Raw genomic sequence first — 16,798 nt, 5'->3', positions numbered from 1 at the left:
CCGTTGTCTGTGGCAGGTTCCTCGCCTCTGCTGCAGCAGGGAGCAGCAGGCACCGGGGGCCGAGGTGACCACATGCCCAAGGGGCTGTAGGGATGCTCTATCTGCTCACCAGGCTCGCTGTCGATCTGGGTCAGCACGTCCTCAATGGAGTCGCCGTCGGGCCTGAGGCTCTCAGGGTCCGGCGGGGTGTAGCCGTGGCAGCGGCACCAGTGAGCGATGTGCTTGGTTTTCAAGGGAGTCAGGTGGTGGAATCTTGGGTTCTTTTCCAGGATTTCTTGTAAGACTTTTCGCATGGTCATTGCCCTTTGCCACTTAAAAACAAAAGTTTTCTGGATCACATCAATTCTTCAACTTGGCACATGCATAGTGGAGACAATCACACAACAGTGAAATCACTGTGCTAACTTAGCAGAACGCTTTTTTTTTTTTTGATGGAAGAAAGTTTGATTGTGATAGCTCCAGTTTAAAATAAAAATAGCCGAAGAGTTACTACTGGCTCATAAAGTGAGACGTACTTGTCTAGGTTTGGTCTTCAAAGCTTTTTACCAATTTCCTGCTTCCCCAAGCACACTAACTTCCCACGGTTCCTGGGTAGGCCTGTGTGTGTGCTCCTTCCCTGTCCCACAGCCTCAACGGAATGGACATCACCAGGAGCTGCCTGTACGCAGTCAGTAAACACTTCAATTCATTTAAAATCATTTTGCAGTTTATTTAAAAACTTTAGAAAATGCAAGATTATGTTTCCTTTAGTGTACAAAAAGGCATCTGGTCTTGCAAAAGCTAGGAAACTGAAAGTGGGGTTTCTAACTGAGGGAATCCTCTATCACCATTACTTCTAACCCGCTGTGCTGCAAGCATCATTATTGTGCAGCGCAGGGTTCAGGAGTGGCCGGGAGGCACAGGCTTTCCGGCTTTCTCCTCACAGGCCTACGGAGGGGCATTACCTCAGCAGCTCTCCTTTTCCCAATGTTCCAGCCGTAATACTGCTCCACCGACTTTGCAGAAAAGCAGCTGGCGTCTTCACCTAGAATGCACACACCCAGCACACTGAGAGAGCTGCTACAACGCAAAGAGCTTCTTCCGCCCTCTCCATGGGCCAGGTTCCCTAGGCGCCCTTGAGAGGCAGAGCACAGAAAGCTTCTCCTTGGGAGAGAGCATCTCACTTGTGTGCCCTCAGCCAGCTCCCTTCCTTAGGAAACCGGCTTCCACAGCATGAAGCATGGAAATCCATGGAAAACGGAAACACACTTCCAGGAGCTGGGCCTGGTCTTAACTCCCTAAGCAGCGTGAGCAAGCCACAGCTCCTGGCTGGGCTCCATGTTTCCCAGCTGCAAGGGGAAAGCAGGGAAAGGTGGTTTCTGAACTCAGTGCTCATATTCTGTGCCTGCATCTAAGTGAGAGAATGAGAGAGGGGGAAGGGGAGAGAGCAGGAGCTTTCTGAATCTTGCTCTGTAGTCTAGCAAACTGGCACTGAGCTGTCTCAGCATGACCTCCTAAGCATGAACTGGGCGCAACAGGGGATCCTCCCTTTGTTTACAGTGGAAACAATTAGCAGCTTGCTCTGTACTTGGTCTGTCATTTCTCTGTCCCCAGGCATGCAAGTGACAGACTCATCTGCTTCCCAGCTTCCTTTTAAGAATCCCTGGTAACCTTGTCCAGAAGCACACACAGAAACACCCACTCCTCGGGCTGCTGATTTTGGCCCAAATTACTTAATCTTGCTAATACTGACATAGCAGACATTTTTCTGGAGGTCTTGAAAATCAAACATTTCCACTGAGTAAGTGATACTGAGAGTTAGAGAAAAGACTGGAGCTGGCAACAGTCAGAATTGGGTTTGTATCCTGCCTTGCCATTGCCGTGTGATCTTGAACAAGCTTGCTTACCTCAGTGTTCCCCTTTGTGCAATGGGGATGACACAAGAGATGTCACCGGACAGTGATGTTTCCTTACTACTAAGCATTGAAAACCAAAGCAGAATTTTAATTATATATATGATTTACAGGCAAAAATAAGTCTAAAATATTCCTTCTATAGATGTAAAAATCGTAAAAGACTAACTGGATGACCAACAGACTGTAAATTCAAAGGCCCTAACAAATGAGCTGTGTGCATAGCTAAAACTCCAGTACTAACTTACAAAAGGAAACGAACTGACTCACTACCCTAGGCAGTCTCCAGCTTGCAAAGCAATGCCCCTATAGTCAGTAACTGCCTTACTTTTCGCAGTGACTAATGGAATCTTCTTTACTATTGCTGTTAAGAGTTGCTGGATAGTCTCCAAATGGTCGATCCTGGGGATAAAAGAAAATTAAGGTAACAAATCCAGTATGTGTAACAGCTTCTACCCACACAAAAGTAATTTAAAAGCTCACAGAAAATGAAATTCAAAGTTTCTTGCCGCTCCCCCATTTGAGATCATGATATACATTTTTAACAAACTTTTGAAGACACCCTCACATGTATGAGCTTCAAATTTTTTCAGCAAAATAAACCTTTTAAATTTGATCTTCCACAAGCTTTTGGTTCTTTTTTTTAATAATTATTTTATTTTTATTTGAAAGAGTTACAGAGAGAAGGAGAGACAGAGAGGACTTCTATCCACTGGTTCACTCCCCAAATGGCCACAATGGCCGGAGATGAGCTGATCCAGAGCCAGGAGCCTCCATCAGGTGTCTCGTGTAGGTGCATGGTCCCAAAGACTTGAATCATTTGCTGCTGCTTTCCCAGGCCATAAGCAGGGAGCTGGGTAGAGCAGCCGAGTCTCGAACCAATGCCCCCATTGATGCTGGAGCTGCAAGTGCAGGCTTAACCAACTATGCCACAGCACCAGCCCTGCCCCACCAAGCTTTTAAAGCACACATATACACATGTTTATCTGTTAATGTGTTTCTCCTTCTTGAGGGAACTATAATTTGAAACCAACATATCAGTTATATCTTTCCTTCTAGAGAAAGCCTTCTTTATAAACAGTATTCCATGGAAAACATCCAGACTAAACAAATGAGACCCTAGGAATGGCAAAGCAACATATACCACAGACATAGGATTTTACCTACATGAAAAATCAAACAGCCACACCACCTTTCTGCAGTGGGATCCTGGATGGTGCCCACCATGCTCCAGATACTGCTGCAGAGGCGATCGTCTCAGCAGTTTGAGACAGTTCAAACACTTGCTAGAGGGGATTTTCTGATTTGGAAACTATCAGGAGGCACTTTAAGGCAGCAAGTGTGCGTGGCCCATGAAGTCATCATGGAAATTTAGGCAGGGGTGTGGCTACCTAATTTACAAAATGGAGCCTCTTAAACTGCCTACCAAGTGGGACAGCGCACCTGCCCAGTGCAGAAGGGCAGCTGGCACCCCTGAGGGCTTTACTCCACACACACACACAACTCCACAAACACCCAGCTATCACGGGCAGCATTTTTCACAAAGTACCACAAAAACAGCCCAAGCAAAACTCCTTCAGAAAGTGCCGAGTAATTACTTAATGACATAGTTTCCCAGCTCCGAACTGTCTTCTGTTGTCACGGCAGTCGGGCCCTCCTGGGAGAGGCAAATGGGCGCAGGTGTTTCAGGCTCCACCTTCACTATAAGGCAAGAACAGAGAGAGCGGTCAGGGCCCGGGGGAAAGGATCTGTGTGGCAGCACTGCAGCCTGGTGGGGAGGCTAGCCCTCCAGCTGTGGCAGGGACACTGCCGGCAGGCTGAGATGGCTCCAGACGTCACCCATCACAGGGGCAGTAGACAAGGGAAGAACTGTTAGCCGGGGGTAGGGGCAATGAATTGGTGTTTTAGATATTTCTTAAAGGGCTACCCTCCTATCCCTGAACAATGCCATATTAAAATGTCAGCTTGTTCTAAATTTAATGCTACAATCTCTTCCTTATCATCTCTGTAAATTTACCACCTTCAACATGATCTTACTGTGTTCTAACATTCAATAAAAAAGTTAAATCTGATCCATAGTACTTGTGAGTTTCCAAGCCAATCACAACCGATTTAAAATACAGGTTTAAATACAGTTGTCCCATGGTATTCATGAGGAATTTGCTCTAGGTGCCCTAGATGGCACCACAATCCATGGTTGCTGGTATTGAGACCAAGTGCATTAAGATGCTGCCTGTGACACCAGCATCTTATTATGGCTACCAGTTCATGTGCTGGTTACCTCACACTTCCTATCCTTAGGAAAGTAGCGTAGGATGGCCCAGGTGTTTGGGCCACAGCTGCCCATGTGGGAGACCCAGGTGAAGCTCTTAACCCCAGACTTTAGCCGGGTTCAGCTCTGGCCACTACAGCCACTTAGGGAGTGAAGCTGCAAATGAACTTTGTCTCTCCCTCCCTGTTACTCTGCCTTTCAAATACATAAACAAATACACATACACACACACACGAGATCTGTTTGAATTCTTTGATAAGCAGAATTACAGACTGAAAGAGAGAGGGAGAGATGTCTTCTATCTCCTGGCTCATTCCCCAAGCAGTTGCAACTGCGTGAGCTGACCCAATCTAAAGCCAGGAGTCAGAAGTGTCCTCTGGGCCTCCCAAATGGGTGCAGGGGCCCAGAGACTTGAGCCAGCCTCAGCTGCTTTCCCAGGCTGTAAGCAGAGAGATGGATGGGAAATGGAGCAGTCAGGACACAAACTGGCACCCCTAGGAAATGCCAGTGCTTCTAGGCAGAAGATCAGTCTGTTGAGCCCCACATCAGCCCCACTACTTCATGTCTTGATGGAGGACAACACCTGCTGTCTTCGTGCACGCCCTTCCTTTCCCGAGTCTTCAATCAGAGCCCCATGACCACACACCCACTGCTGCAGCTCCAGCTTCTATCTCCACTCTCTGCCCAACACGTCTTCTCATACGTTAGCATCAAAGACTTTTCCTGCAAGCCCTCCTTAATGTCATTTCTCTACTCAGAATTCCTTATAAAACAGGAGTACTACAAATGAAATACACTTTTTTGCTGTTTTATAACTTCCAAGAAACTGATATGGATGTTGAAAGCTCAAAGAACTCAGACTATAATAACATCCTGCCTAAAACATTTGGACAACAGTATTGTAAGATCCTACATACCTCTTGCCACAGTTGCTGGAGCAGGGCTGGGGATGACTGGAGCTGGAGCAGCTACAGGCAGAATGGTAGGTGATTTGTTGGTGGAAAATGACTGAACCACTGGAGAGGAAAAAGGAGAGTGTATGTAACATAGAGGAAAACGTTAGTATTTGTTTTTTCAAGATTTAATTATTCTATTTTGAAGTTAGAGTTACAGTGAGAGATTCTCCATCTCTGCTAGTTCACTCCCTTCATGGGGGCTAGAGGTGGGCCAGGCCAAAGCTGGGAGTGAGGAGCTTCTTTCAGGTCTCCCAAATGGCTGCAGGGGCCCAAGCACTTGGGCCATCTTCCACTGCTCTCCCAGGCCATTAGCAGGGAGCTGGATGGAAAGTGAGGCACCTTCTGGGATGCTGGCACTGCAGGTGGGAGATTAGCCCATTATGCCTCTGTGTCAGCCCAAATTATTATTTTTATTTAAAGATTATTCTTATTGGAAAGCCAGATTTACAGAGGAGAGACAGAAAGATTTTCCGTCTGCTGGTTCACTCTTAAAGTGGCCACAATGGCTGGAGCCGAGCCAATCCGAAGCCAGGAGCTGCTTCTGAGTCTCCCATGTGGCTACAGGGTCCCAAGACCTTGGACCGTTCTCTGCTGCTTTTCCATATGGGAAAAGCAGTTGCAAGACGAGGACTTTAGCCACTAGGCTACCATGCTGGGCCCCAGCCAAATTATTAAGGAGAAGAATCTGACTCCCAAGTGATAGCCCTAGCTTAGAGTGACAGTACTCAGACAATCTCAAGACAGGAAAAGTTTGCTTCTTTTTTTAATACAGATCTGACTCTTTGGACTATCAGTGTTCATACTAAGGGGACTAAGCTACACAAACCAAATTGTATAAACAGGGATTTGTCACTAACAACAATCCCAAACTCTCACTAGTGCTTAAACTGTTCCCCTTGATAAGTTTCAGGAATAAGTCCTTAATCAAAACCCGTGGCTCACCTGGTCTTTCCTTCCTGCCCTAGAGTTGGTAACACAGGGTTTGAGGTTCCTGAAACTAAGCAGCTTGACGGATGGAAGGCAGGCTGCACAATGAAGAGCTCTCAGCAGAGAGAATGGAACTCCCACTCCCCCGGGCCACCTCTGGATGACCCGGGGCCACACAGCATGGCAGACCACCGCTGGAAGACCCACCTTTATTCACAGGCATCAGGATAGTCTGCACGCCTCCCGATGTGTTCACACTGAGTGGTTTCAGCTGGCTGGGAATCGTCAGGACAGCCTGCTGAGGACTGGATTGACTGGAGTGAATCTTTAACAAACCTAGAAGTTGGGTGACAAGGCAAGCTGGAGATCAGGTGTTCATGTTTCTTGCCCTCTTTACTACTCTTATTTTCTCACAGGAGGAAGTTTCTAAAGGATTGTGGAAGCAAAATGACACAAGTACCATCAATTTCACAATGGATCACTGATGTGATGATGAAATTTATTTATTTTTTTAAAATTTATTTTATTTGTAAGTTAGAGACACACAGAGAGAGGGAGACAGAGTGAGATCTCACATCTGCTGGTTTACTCTCCAAATGGCAGCAACGGCCAGAGCTGGGTCGGTCTGCTTCTGGGAGCCAGGAGCTTCTTCCAGGTCTCCCAAGTAGGTGCAGGAGCCCAAGGCCTTGAGCCACCCCTGACTGCTTTCCAAGGCCATTAACAGGGAGCAGGATCAGAAATGGAGTAGCCAGGAGCTGAACTGGCACCCTTATGGGATGCTGGCACTGCAGGCAGAGAATTACCTTGCTTTGTCACATGTTGGCCCTGACATGATTTATTTTTTATTTATTTATTTTTTTAAAGATTTATTTTTATTATTTTTTTATTGGAAAGGCAGATATACAGAGAGGAGAGACAGAGAGGAAGATCTTCCGTCCGATGATTCACTCCCCAAGTGAGCGCAACGGGCCGATACTATGCCAATCCGAAGCCAGGAGCCTCTTCTGGGTCTCCCAGGCGGGTGCAGGTTCCCAAAGCTTTGGGCCGTCCTCGACTGCTTTCCCAGGCCACAGGCAGGGAGCTGGAAGGGAAGCGGGGCTGCCGGGATTAGAACCGGCGCCCATATGGGATCCCGGGCGTGCAAGGCGAGGACCTTTAACCACTTGCGCCACCGCGCCGGGCCCCACATGATTTATTTTTAAATGGGGTTGTTGGGGCAGGCACTGTGGTGCAGCAAGCTAAGCCCCTGTGACCCTAACATCCATACTGAAGCATTAGTTTCATTCCTGGCAGTTGTTTCCAATCTGGTCCCTGCTAATATGCCTAGGAAAGCAGTACAGATTGCCCAAATCCTTTGACCCCTGCCTCCATGTGGGAGACCTGGAGTAAACTCCTGGCTCCTGGCTTCGGCGTGTCCTAGTCCTCTGCTGTGGTGGCTCTTGGAGCAGTAGAGCAGCAGATAACATATTTCTCCACCTCTCCCTTTCTCCGTAACTCTGCCTTTCAAATAAATAAAATAAATCCTTTACAACACAAAAAAATGCATAGTATTATTTAAACAATGTCATGACCTGCAATAACAAAACTGATAGAGAAATTCTGCAAAAGCAGGATTAACAGAAAAGGGAAGTCCTACTGCAGGAAAAACAAATGCCAGCACTGAGGTACTTCTTTCCATGTGTTTTCTATGACTGTTTGCTACATAGCTATGATTAGGACAAGACAGGAAGTTTCATATTTTGATGCAGAAAACTGCTACTCTCCTACTTAAAAATTTATCTTGGCTTCCCACAGCCTAAGAATATTCCTGAAATCAGCTCCAATCACTCAGGGGCCATTTCACTTTGGTGCCGCACCTCCTTCACACTGTCACTACATAACCAATGCTTCAATGTGCAGGCACACCTTACAATCTCCTGAACCTCTGTGTGGTCCTTATATTTCAAACGCCAGGTATTCTGTTTTTAGAAAGGGTTAGTCTCTCATTTTTATTTTAGAGTTTCGAACTGTTTGCAGTACAAGAGTATTCTAAGCAGAGGGTCAGTAGCAAAATCAAAGTCTCACTGTTAAAGAATTTGGAGAATACTAACAACATCAACATACGGAAAAGCTTAGCACCTGGTAAATAACAGGGACCTTACAGTACCGAAAGTGGTTGACTTGAGCTAATCATCACAAATATTTTCTAGAACACAACCTTAAGTAAGAGTGTTTCCTGGGAACGGAGGAATGCTGAATCAGTCAAGTGGTAAGTTCTTGCTAAGACGTGCCTTCAGGGAACAGGGCCAACAGTCAATGTTTTGATATTTTCCAATTTTTAAAATAAAAATATTATATGCTATGCAGTTGTAAATAAAAGAAACTACAAAAGGCTTAAAAGAATCGATATTGCAGGCCATGATTTGTTAATTTCTGACTTAGTACTACAGTAGATAAGCCCTTTAAGGCACTAAGACCATTTTCTCTATAATCCAGAATTGTTCTCGGTTGATCTAAAGCAGCACAGCACGACTGCATTTTATTTCCCAGTTAGCCATTTTCTCCCTTGCCTCTCCTTAGTTTCTTTCCGCATCCCACTAAGCCATTCCACCTCCTTGAGGAGCGCTCTGAGGCACCCCTCAACTTAGCTCTCCACGGGGTGACATATCCCCACTGAGAGTCCCCTTCCCCATGAGCTCTGCCTGCCCTAACTGACCGCTGTGTTCGAGGCCGACCACAGAGCCCTCGTCTTAGGGCCAGCTCTTCCCCCTCATCCTAGGAACTCCCTTCGCCTTTCTGTTGATCATAGGCTTTGGTTTTTTTATCTGGATTGTACTTCTTCGTTTTAATAAAACATATACATGGGTATCATTTCTTAATATGGTGCATAGGAAATGTATTTGAAAGTTTGCCTGTCAGAAAAATTTCCTACCTTCACTCAACAATAAAGAATTCTAACTTAAAGTGTCAAAGGAATGTAAGGGTTGTCAGACTCTCACGGTCTAACAGAAAAGGCATCAAGCTAACGAACAGGTGATGAAGGCAGGGCTCTCATGCGTGCTTCTCTGACAGTGACTGTCACAGATAACTGCCACTCCACTGCTTCCACAGAAGCTGGTTTTCTTATAAAAATACAAAAAGTCACCTCTACATGGAACCTGCCCACAAACTAACTGTCCAACCTATGACTACTGTCTTCTGAGCTACTAATCATTGCAGCAAAAAAAATTATCATTTCAAAATATGTCATGTAAGCCTTGGTCGGCCTTTAAGAGCCTTGGGGCTGGTATGGCTGCAGCAGGTTAAACTGCTACTTGTGACACTGGTATCCTGGAGTGCCAATTTGAGTCCTGGTTGTTCCACTTGCAGTTCAGCTCCGTGTTAAGGCACTGGGAAGGCAGTGGATAATGGCCTGAATGCCTGGTCGCTGACTCGCACAGGAGAGACCTTGGCGCAGCTCTCGGCTCCTGGCTTTGGCCAAGCTATTTAGTGAATGAATCAGCAATGGAAGAGTTCTGTGTCTATCCTCCCTTGTCACTCTGCCTTTCAAAACAAAATGTAAACTTCCTTTTGCCCCAACCTCTCTGAATGTCCTCTAAGCACTACGGCCTGTGATTCCCACTGCAGTGCTCTACGTTGTCAAGAACAGGTTATTTCTGTTTTTCTACAACAGAAATGTGCTTAGCTTCTAGCACTGTTACTGAGAAGTTCAATCACAATGTAATTTTTAAAAAAGATTTATTTTTATTGAAAGGTCAGATATAAAGAGAGGAAGAGAGAGAAAGATCTACTGTCTGTTGATTCACACGAGGCAGGATTCCATATGGTCACCGGTTCTAATCTCGGCAGCCCCACTTCCCACCCAGCTTCCTGCTTGTGGCCTGGGAAAGCAGTTGAGGACGGTCCAAAGCTTTGGGACCCTGCATCTGTGTGGGATACCCAGAAGAAGCTCCTGGCTCCTGGCTTCGGATTGGCTCAGTTCCAGTTGTTGCAGCCACTTGGGGAGTGAATCATCGGGTGGAAGATCTTCCTCTCTGTCTTTCCTCATCTCTGTATATCTGCTTTTCCCATAAAAATAAATAAATCAATCTTAGGAAAAAAATTTCCTGTCCCAAGTAACTTGATTTTTTTTAAACAGGCGAGTCACTTTCATTCACTATGTTCATTTGTGGAAGTCCAGTCCCTGAGACCAAGGGGAAATTTTGTACTTTATTTAGTGGCTCTTTTCTTCCCACTATGTTCTCTGTTCTTTTTATTCTGCTGCAAATTCCCAGATATATCACTGAATTTTCTTTAGTAATCCACTCCCAGTTTTCACCCAGTGCCCCAGGATTTATATGGATCAATGCCACTCCCTTTCCAAAGGTGAGGCAGATCCTGTTACTCTATAGCTTAAACCCTCCAGTGGTTCCCCTGCCTTACACATTCTGACCTCATCTGCTTCCTCCCTTGCTCATTCTGCTTCCATTCCAATGATGCATCAAAAAAAATTTTTTAAAGATTTTATTTATTTTTATTGGAAAGTCAGATATACAGAGATGATGGAGAGACAGAAAGGAAGATCTTCCATCTGTTGTTTCATTCCCCGAGCGGCAGCAATGGCCGCAGCTGAGCCAATCCAAAACCAATTTTAATCGGGAGATAGGGATAATGGGAAAATACAGTCTGCCTTACTCTTCTGCTCTCCATGCACAAAGCAAACAAGATGTAAGAGCTTGTGTGAAGCCACGTATAGAAGGTAGCAGTAAGAATAATGACAATAACATCCATGGTCTTTCATCCAAAGAAAAGCCATGTGTTTGAGTGTGAGTGTGCCTTTCTCTTACTGATAGTTTTTTCTGTGGACCGGCACCAGCTGGTGAACTGGTTATTACCAATCTGCAACAAGGTAATACAGAAATTAAGTGTATTTAGAAGACCATGGGACACTTTGACATTGTTGTGACATTTTTACTGTATTTTACAGAACTATCTCTCTGCACTAAATTGTAGAAAAACAAAAATAAAATTAATGTTTCAAGTTTGGGAAACAAAACTATAAATTTTATCAGTCCCCTGTGCAACTGAGACAGCATGATGTAATCTAACACATCAACGGTTCTTTGGCAAAATCACAGCAATATATAAGTAGTATAAACAAACTATCACTAGAGGTAAAAATGTGTGCTAGAATTAGCAATGAAATATAAAACCTTTGGTTTTCATAGTGTTTTAAATTTTAGAATTCAAAATAAGGATTACAGAGTAAAAACAAAAACGCTGACACTAATGATAAGATTATGGCAGCGATTATTACAATCAAGGCAATCTTGCCTCAGGATTTATGCTATCATTCAAAGAACAAAACAAAAATGATTTCCAAATCTACGAATTTATCTTTTAATTCTATCTCCCACAAATTCTTTCAAGTGCCAGCCAAGTGTATCGTGCCAGATCAAGGGTCTCTGTAACACTACCCTAGTAAAAATCAGGACTTGAGGGACTGGTGTCATGGCCCAGGGCAAGAGACTGTTGCAATGCAAGCATCCCAGGTCGAATTTCAGCTAGAGTCTTGGCTGCTCTGCTTACACTCCAGCTCTCTGCTAATGTGCCTGGGAAAGCAATGAAAAGTGCTCAAGTACCTGAGCCCAACACCCATGTTGGGAATCCATGATGGAACTGGCTGCTCCTACATGGCCCAGGCCTGCCAGCTGCAGCCATTCAGGGAATGAGCCAATGGATCCAAGATCTCTGTGCCTCCCTTTCCTTCTGATTTTCAAGTGAATTTCTCTTTAGAAAGATCATGATTTGGAGCATCCGTGGTTCATATGTATCTTTTGAAAGCAAAGAACTGTATAGCATGCCTTACAGGTTCCAATGAAAACTGGTAAGGAAGGAAGGAAGAAGTGAAGGAAGCAGAGGGAAGGCAGAGACACGGGAGCTAGAGAAAGGGAGTTAGGAAAAAGGGAGTTCGCTCATTTTTTCCTCATGGAGAAAATACTCCATAACACATTATGAAAATAGCCAATAGGGTGCCAGTGGCCACAGTTACATTGTATTACCAAAATTACTAGTTGAATAATATTTTTTCAAAAATTGTACTACTTTAAAAAGCAAGAGAGAGGGTAACAAATAAAAAAAGATTTTCATTAAATTGATTTCTTCTCCTAATGTCTACAAGAGCAGCAGACTGAGCCAGGCCAAATCCAGATGCTGGAAACTCACTGTATGCATCCCACACAGGCTACTTGAGCCATCGCCCCTGCTCTCCCAGGGTGCACGTGAGCAGGAAGCTGGCAGTAGGGTCAGAGGGTATGGGACTTCAACCCAAGCACTCCGCTATGAGACACAGGCAACCCAAGGTCTTGAATGATATGCAAGAAGCCTGCCTCTGAATAAGAACTTTTAAATGATACATTTGAGGCCTCGGGCTTAATTTCATACACATTTTAAATAATAATCAACCTCAAAAGTAGCTGTATGGAAAATCTTGCTGGGTTAATTGTTAGCAATTTAGTATACCCAAATACTATGTAAGATCCTACAAAAATACTCTGGCCCAAAGAGAAAAGCAGAGAAAAACAGTACCATGACATAACTGACCTGATACTGTGGCCTTCCCGGAGATGGGGTTTGGTGTAGACACCAGGGATGTGGTACTGACGACGCTGGGTGTGGCGGCTTTGGTGGTTCCCATGGCCTGGCTCACACACACCTGCTGCTGCCCAGATGTTTTCATTACAGAGCTGATAGAGGCTGACGGACCTGGAGCTGTTCCTTCCGACTGCTCTCCCACAAGGCCACAAATAAAAGAGCAGTGTCACATATTTAGAACAATGACTCCCACACAGCACTCAGTAAATATCACCTATTATTTATATTACCTATTACTCATTTATAATTACATATTAAATGTCATTCCAATTAAAATGACTATTTTCTTATTTGGTGGTTCCAATACTTCTAGATTTCATGAAACAGGAAAGCTAAAAAGCTTATGTGCAGTGCTACCATACTGAAAAAATCTAACACCTATTATCTTACTTTATAAAAACACTTTCTCCACACTAAAAAATAGGAAGAAAAAGGATAAAATGGGCTTTATCCAGAATGTCTGTCACTTCATTCAACATATGTCAGGCATAGCATCAAATGCTGAGATTTGGAGACAGAAGTCATCAGAAAGGAGTCCCAAGAGTGCGACGGATGCGACAGCAAGCCCAGACACCTGCACTGCCTGTCCTGAGACGGCAAAGACGGTACTAGCAGGAGCTTCAGAATCTTCAGAGAAAAGGAGATACAGCAGAGTGTTTCCTGGCCCAGGAGAGGGTACAGAAAGCCAGATGGGTGTGAAAGAACACGGTATGTGCAAGAAGCTGCAAAGGACGTGATTGGTGACCAGGCACATGAGAAAAAGAGGTAGTTGTAGGAAACGAAGCTTCAGAAATAATCAAGTCAGATCATAAGATTCCCTGAAATCCCAAGACAACCCAGAGGGGAAACTGCCTTTAATGCATGTTGCTGGAAAAAAAGCTAGTTATTTACAGCAAAATAGTAAAGGTGGCTCTCAAGTTATATTATAAACAAAAATTAATTAAAAAATGAATCAAGGACCTAGATGTAAGAAACAAAACTATACAAAAATCTCAGAAGAGGAGTCAGTGTCTGGCTGCAATGCTGGCATCCCATATGGATACTGGTTCAAGTCCCAGCTGCTCCATTTCTGGGAAGGCAGCAGAGGATGGCCTAAGTCATTGGGCCCTTGCACCCACATGGGAGACTCAGGAGAAGCTCCTGGCCCCTGGCTTCAGATCACCTTAGCTCTGGCCACTGTGGCCATTTGGAGAAGTACATCAGTGAACAGAAGATTCTCTTTGTTTCTCCTCCTCTATAACTCCTTCAGTCTTTCAAATAAAAATAAATTTTAAAATCTCAGAAGAAAACATAGGCTTAAATTTAATTATCTTGCATTAGGTTTCTTAGATGTGATACCCAAAGAACAACTAAAGAAAAACAAGTAATAGACCTCTTTGTTTTTTGATGCAGTGGATTAAGCTACAATCTGCAGAGCCAGCATCCCATACGGTGCTGGTTCAGGTCCTGCTGCTCCCACTTCCAATCCAGCTTCTTGCTATTGTGCCTGCAAAAGCAGCAGATAATGGCCCAAGGGCTTAGGCCCCTGTTCCTCTAGGGGGGACCCATAAGAAGCTCCTGGCTTCAGCCTGGTTCATGGCCATTTGGGCAGTGAACCAAAAAATGAAAGATTTCTCTTTCTGTTTCTCCATTCTCTAACTGTTTGAAACAGCAAACTGATATATAAAACAAAAAAATCCATGTTTCAAAGGATACTAGCAAGAAAGTAAAATGTCAGATCAGAGTAGGAGCAAACTTTTACAAACATCTATAAGATCTACACTACAATCTCAAAAAATACTTTAATTCAATAGTAAGTCCATTGAAAATGGGCAAAGGATCTGAATGGATGCTTCTTCAAAGACATGCAAATGGCCAATAAATGCATGAAAAGATGTTCAATATCACTAGCCATCAGGAAACTGCAAACCAAAGCACGACAGGGAAGGGGTGGGGGCACTTGGCACAGCAGTTAAGCTGCCACCTTGGGACACCTGCTTCCACATGATGGTATCAAATTGGATACTAGTTCCTCTGCTTCTGATCCAATGTCCTGCTAACACGCATACTAGAAGGCAAATGATGATGGCTCAGGTACTTGAGTCTCTGCTACCATGGAGACCCAAGCTGAGTTCTGGGCTTCTGGGTTTCATCCTAGTCCAGACAAAGCTGTTGTGGTCCACCAGGCAGTTAACCAGTAGATGGAATATTTCTCACTTTCTCTAACCTTGCAAATAAAACTTTAAAAGATATATTAAAAAAAAACTACAAACAAGAAAACTAAATAAAAAAATGAGACAACCACTAGAAAACATATACCATACATTTAATAAAGTGATTCCTTTAAAAAAATAACACCCACAGCAAGATACCACTGCATATCCAAAAGGAAGGAAACAGACAAAATCAGGTGCTACAGAGTGTGCAAAGATTGGACTCCTCATACATGGCTGATGGGAAGCTTTATTTTTCTTGTTAAAGATTTATTATTTATTTAACTTCAAAGAGTTAACAAAAACAGAGAGAGAGACAGAGAGACTGTCCATTCACTTGTTGATTCACTCCCCGAACGGTCCAATGGCTAGAGCTGAGCTGATACGAAGCTAGCAGCTTCCTCAGTGTCTTCCACATGGGTGTAGGGGCCAAGTACATGAGCCATTCTCTGCTGCCTTCCCAGGTCATAAGCAGGGAGCTGGATTGAGAAATGGAAGAGCCAGAATTTGAACTTTTGCCCACATAGGATGCCAGTGCCACAGATGAAGTGCCCACTGTGCCACTGTGCCAGCCACAGTTGATGGAAATGTGAAATAGTGTGGTCATTTGGTGAAAGAGTTTTGTATTCCTTAAAACGTTAAACAAAGAGTTACCATATGATCCAGAAATTTCATTCCTAGGTATATAGCCAAGGGAAATGAAAAGGTATTTATACAAATATTTGTACATAACTATTCATAGAAGCATTATTCATGTAAAAAAGTAGAAAATAATTCAGATGGCCATCATTTGACAAACTGATGAATTGTTATATTCACAAAATCAACTGACATTCAGTCATAAAAAGAGATGATGTATTAACCACTGCTTTACCATGGACCTTCAAAATGTAATTCTACACTTGACCTTAGCCAAAAGGCTGAGAAGCGGTCAAAATGTAATTCTAAGAAAAAAAAATCAGTAACATAAAAGGTAACCTGCTGTATCACTACATTTATACAAAGTGTCCAGAATAGGCAAATCCACAAAGGAAGGTGAGTTGAGTGGTTGCCTAGCGTGGCCAGAAGGGGTAACTCAGGCATGAGCTGCATGTGGGTATGGAGTTTCTTTAGATCTAAAACAATGTTCTGGCATGAGATGAACACAATGGCTGCACGTTTCTTTCCCACTACCTGTGCACTACAGAGTGGGGGATTTTACACTGCGTGAATGTGAAAACTTCTAAAGCAGCAGCAACATTTCAGTTTACTTTCACTGTTTGATCATGATGTGTGAGTGTTGTGCTAATTCTCACCTGCTGTGCAGGACCATTTGCTGAAAGGGCCACAGCTGGCGAAGCGGTGGCTGTGATGACCCCGCCTGCCACTCGGAGCATGGTGGTTCCAGGCTTAGAGAGCTGCGAGGTGGCTGGCACAGACTTCAAGGTGCCATCCGAAATTTTCATGAGAGATGCCTGTCCCCCAGGAGCTGCCTGCAGAAACAGAAAACAGGAAAGTAACAATGTTGCCCTGGTAATAAATAGGTTCAATTAATATCCTATCTACATTTCAGTTGTGACCCAAGAACTGGAGGCAATACAGAAAGTCTTACTCATCAAGCTATGGGAGGTGTTTCTGCATTTATGCTGCTAACAAGCTCTAAATTTTAATGATTTCCAGTCCACTAATAATATTCTTTTACTTTCCAAACTCATATGAAACAAGTAAATGAATGCATTTTAAAGTTTTTTGGCAGCAGTGTCTTCAAAACTACATACCATTTGTTTTTAAAATAATCAAGTCCAAGTGCTCTCAAATGCATATACAATACTTAAATATGAAATTCAAATCCAGACAAAGTCAAATTTAAGTGGGCAAGTTAATGGTGCTCTAGGCAAGGAATTTCATCACTCGATAACCACTCAACAAGGAACAGTCTTGGCAATCTACGTCAAGGCTCAGCCAATT

The 16,798-nt window shown here is 43.9% G+C and overlaps 1 protein-coding gene across 1 annotated transcript in view; it reads right to left on the bottom strand.

Moving 5' to 3' along the window:
* The window catches only part of YEATS2 (YEATS domain containing 2), a 109,380-nt gene that overhangs the window by 7,687 nt on the left and 84,895 nt on the right, over positions 1-16,798 (bottom strand). Inside the window, exons 20-27 of the mRNA XM_041002599.1 lie at positions 16,147-16,323; positions 12,609-12,789; positions 6,255-6,383; positions 5,082-5,180; positions 3,491-3,593; positions 2,221-2,294; positions 945-1,024; positions 110-311 (exon numbers count right to left, since the gene is read on the bottom strand). Coding sequence (XP_040858533.1) covers positions 110-311; positions 945-1,024; positions 2,221-2,294; positions 3,491-3,593; positions 5,082-5,180; positions 6,255-6,383; positions 12,609-12,789; positions 16,147-16,323 — 1,045 coding nt within the window. The remainder of the gene's footprint in view (positions 1-109; positions 312-944; positions 1,025-2,220; positions 2,295-3,490; positions 3,594-5,081; positions 5,181-6,254; positions 6,384-12,608; positions 12,790-16,146; positions 16,324-16,798) is intronic.

Source organism: Ochotona curzoniae, unplaced genomic scaffold (genome assembly GCF_017591425.1).
Source record: "Ochotona curzoniae isolate NIBS_2020 unplaced genomic scaffold, NIBS_Ocur_1.0 scaffold_2587, whole genome shotgun sequence".
NCBI classification, from domain to species: Eukaryota; Metazoa; Chordata; class Mammalia; order Lagomorpha; family Ochotonidae; genus Ochotona; species Ochotona curzoniae.
This window is presented reverse-complemented; position numbering and strand designations above follow the sequence as displayed.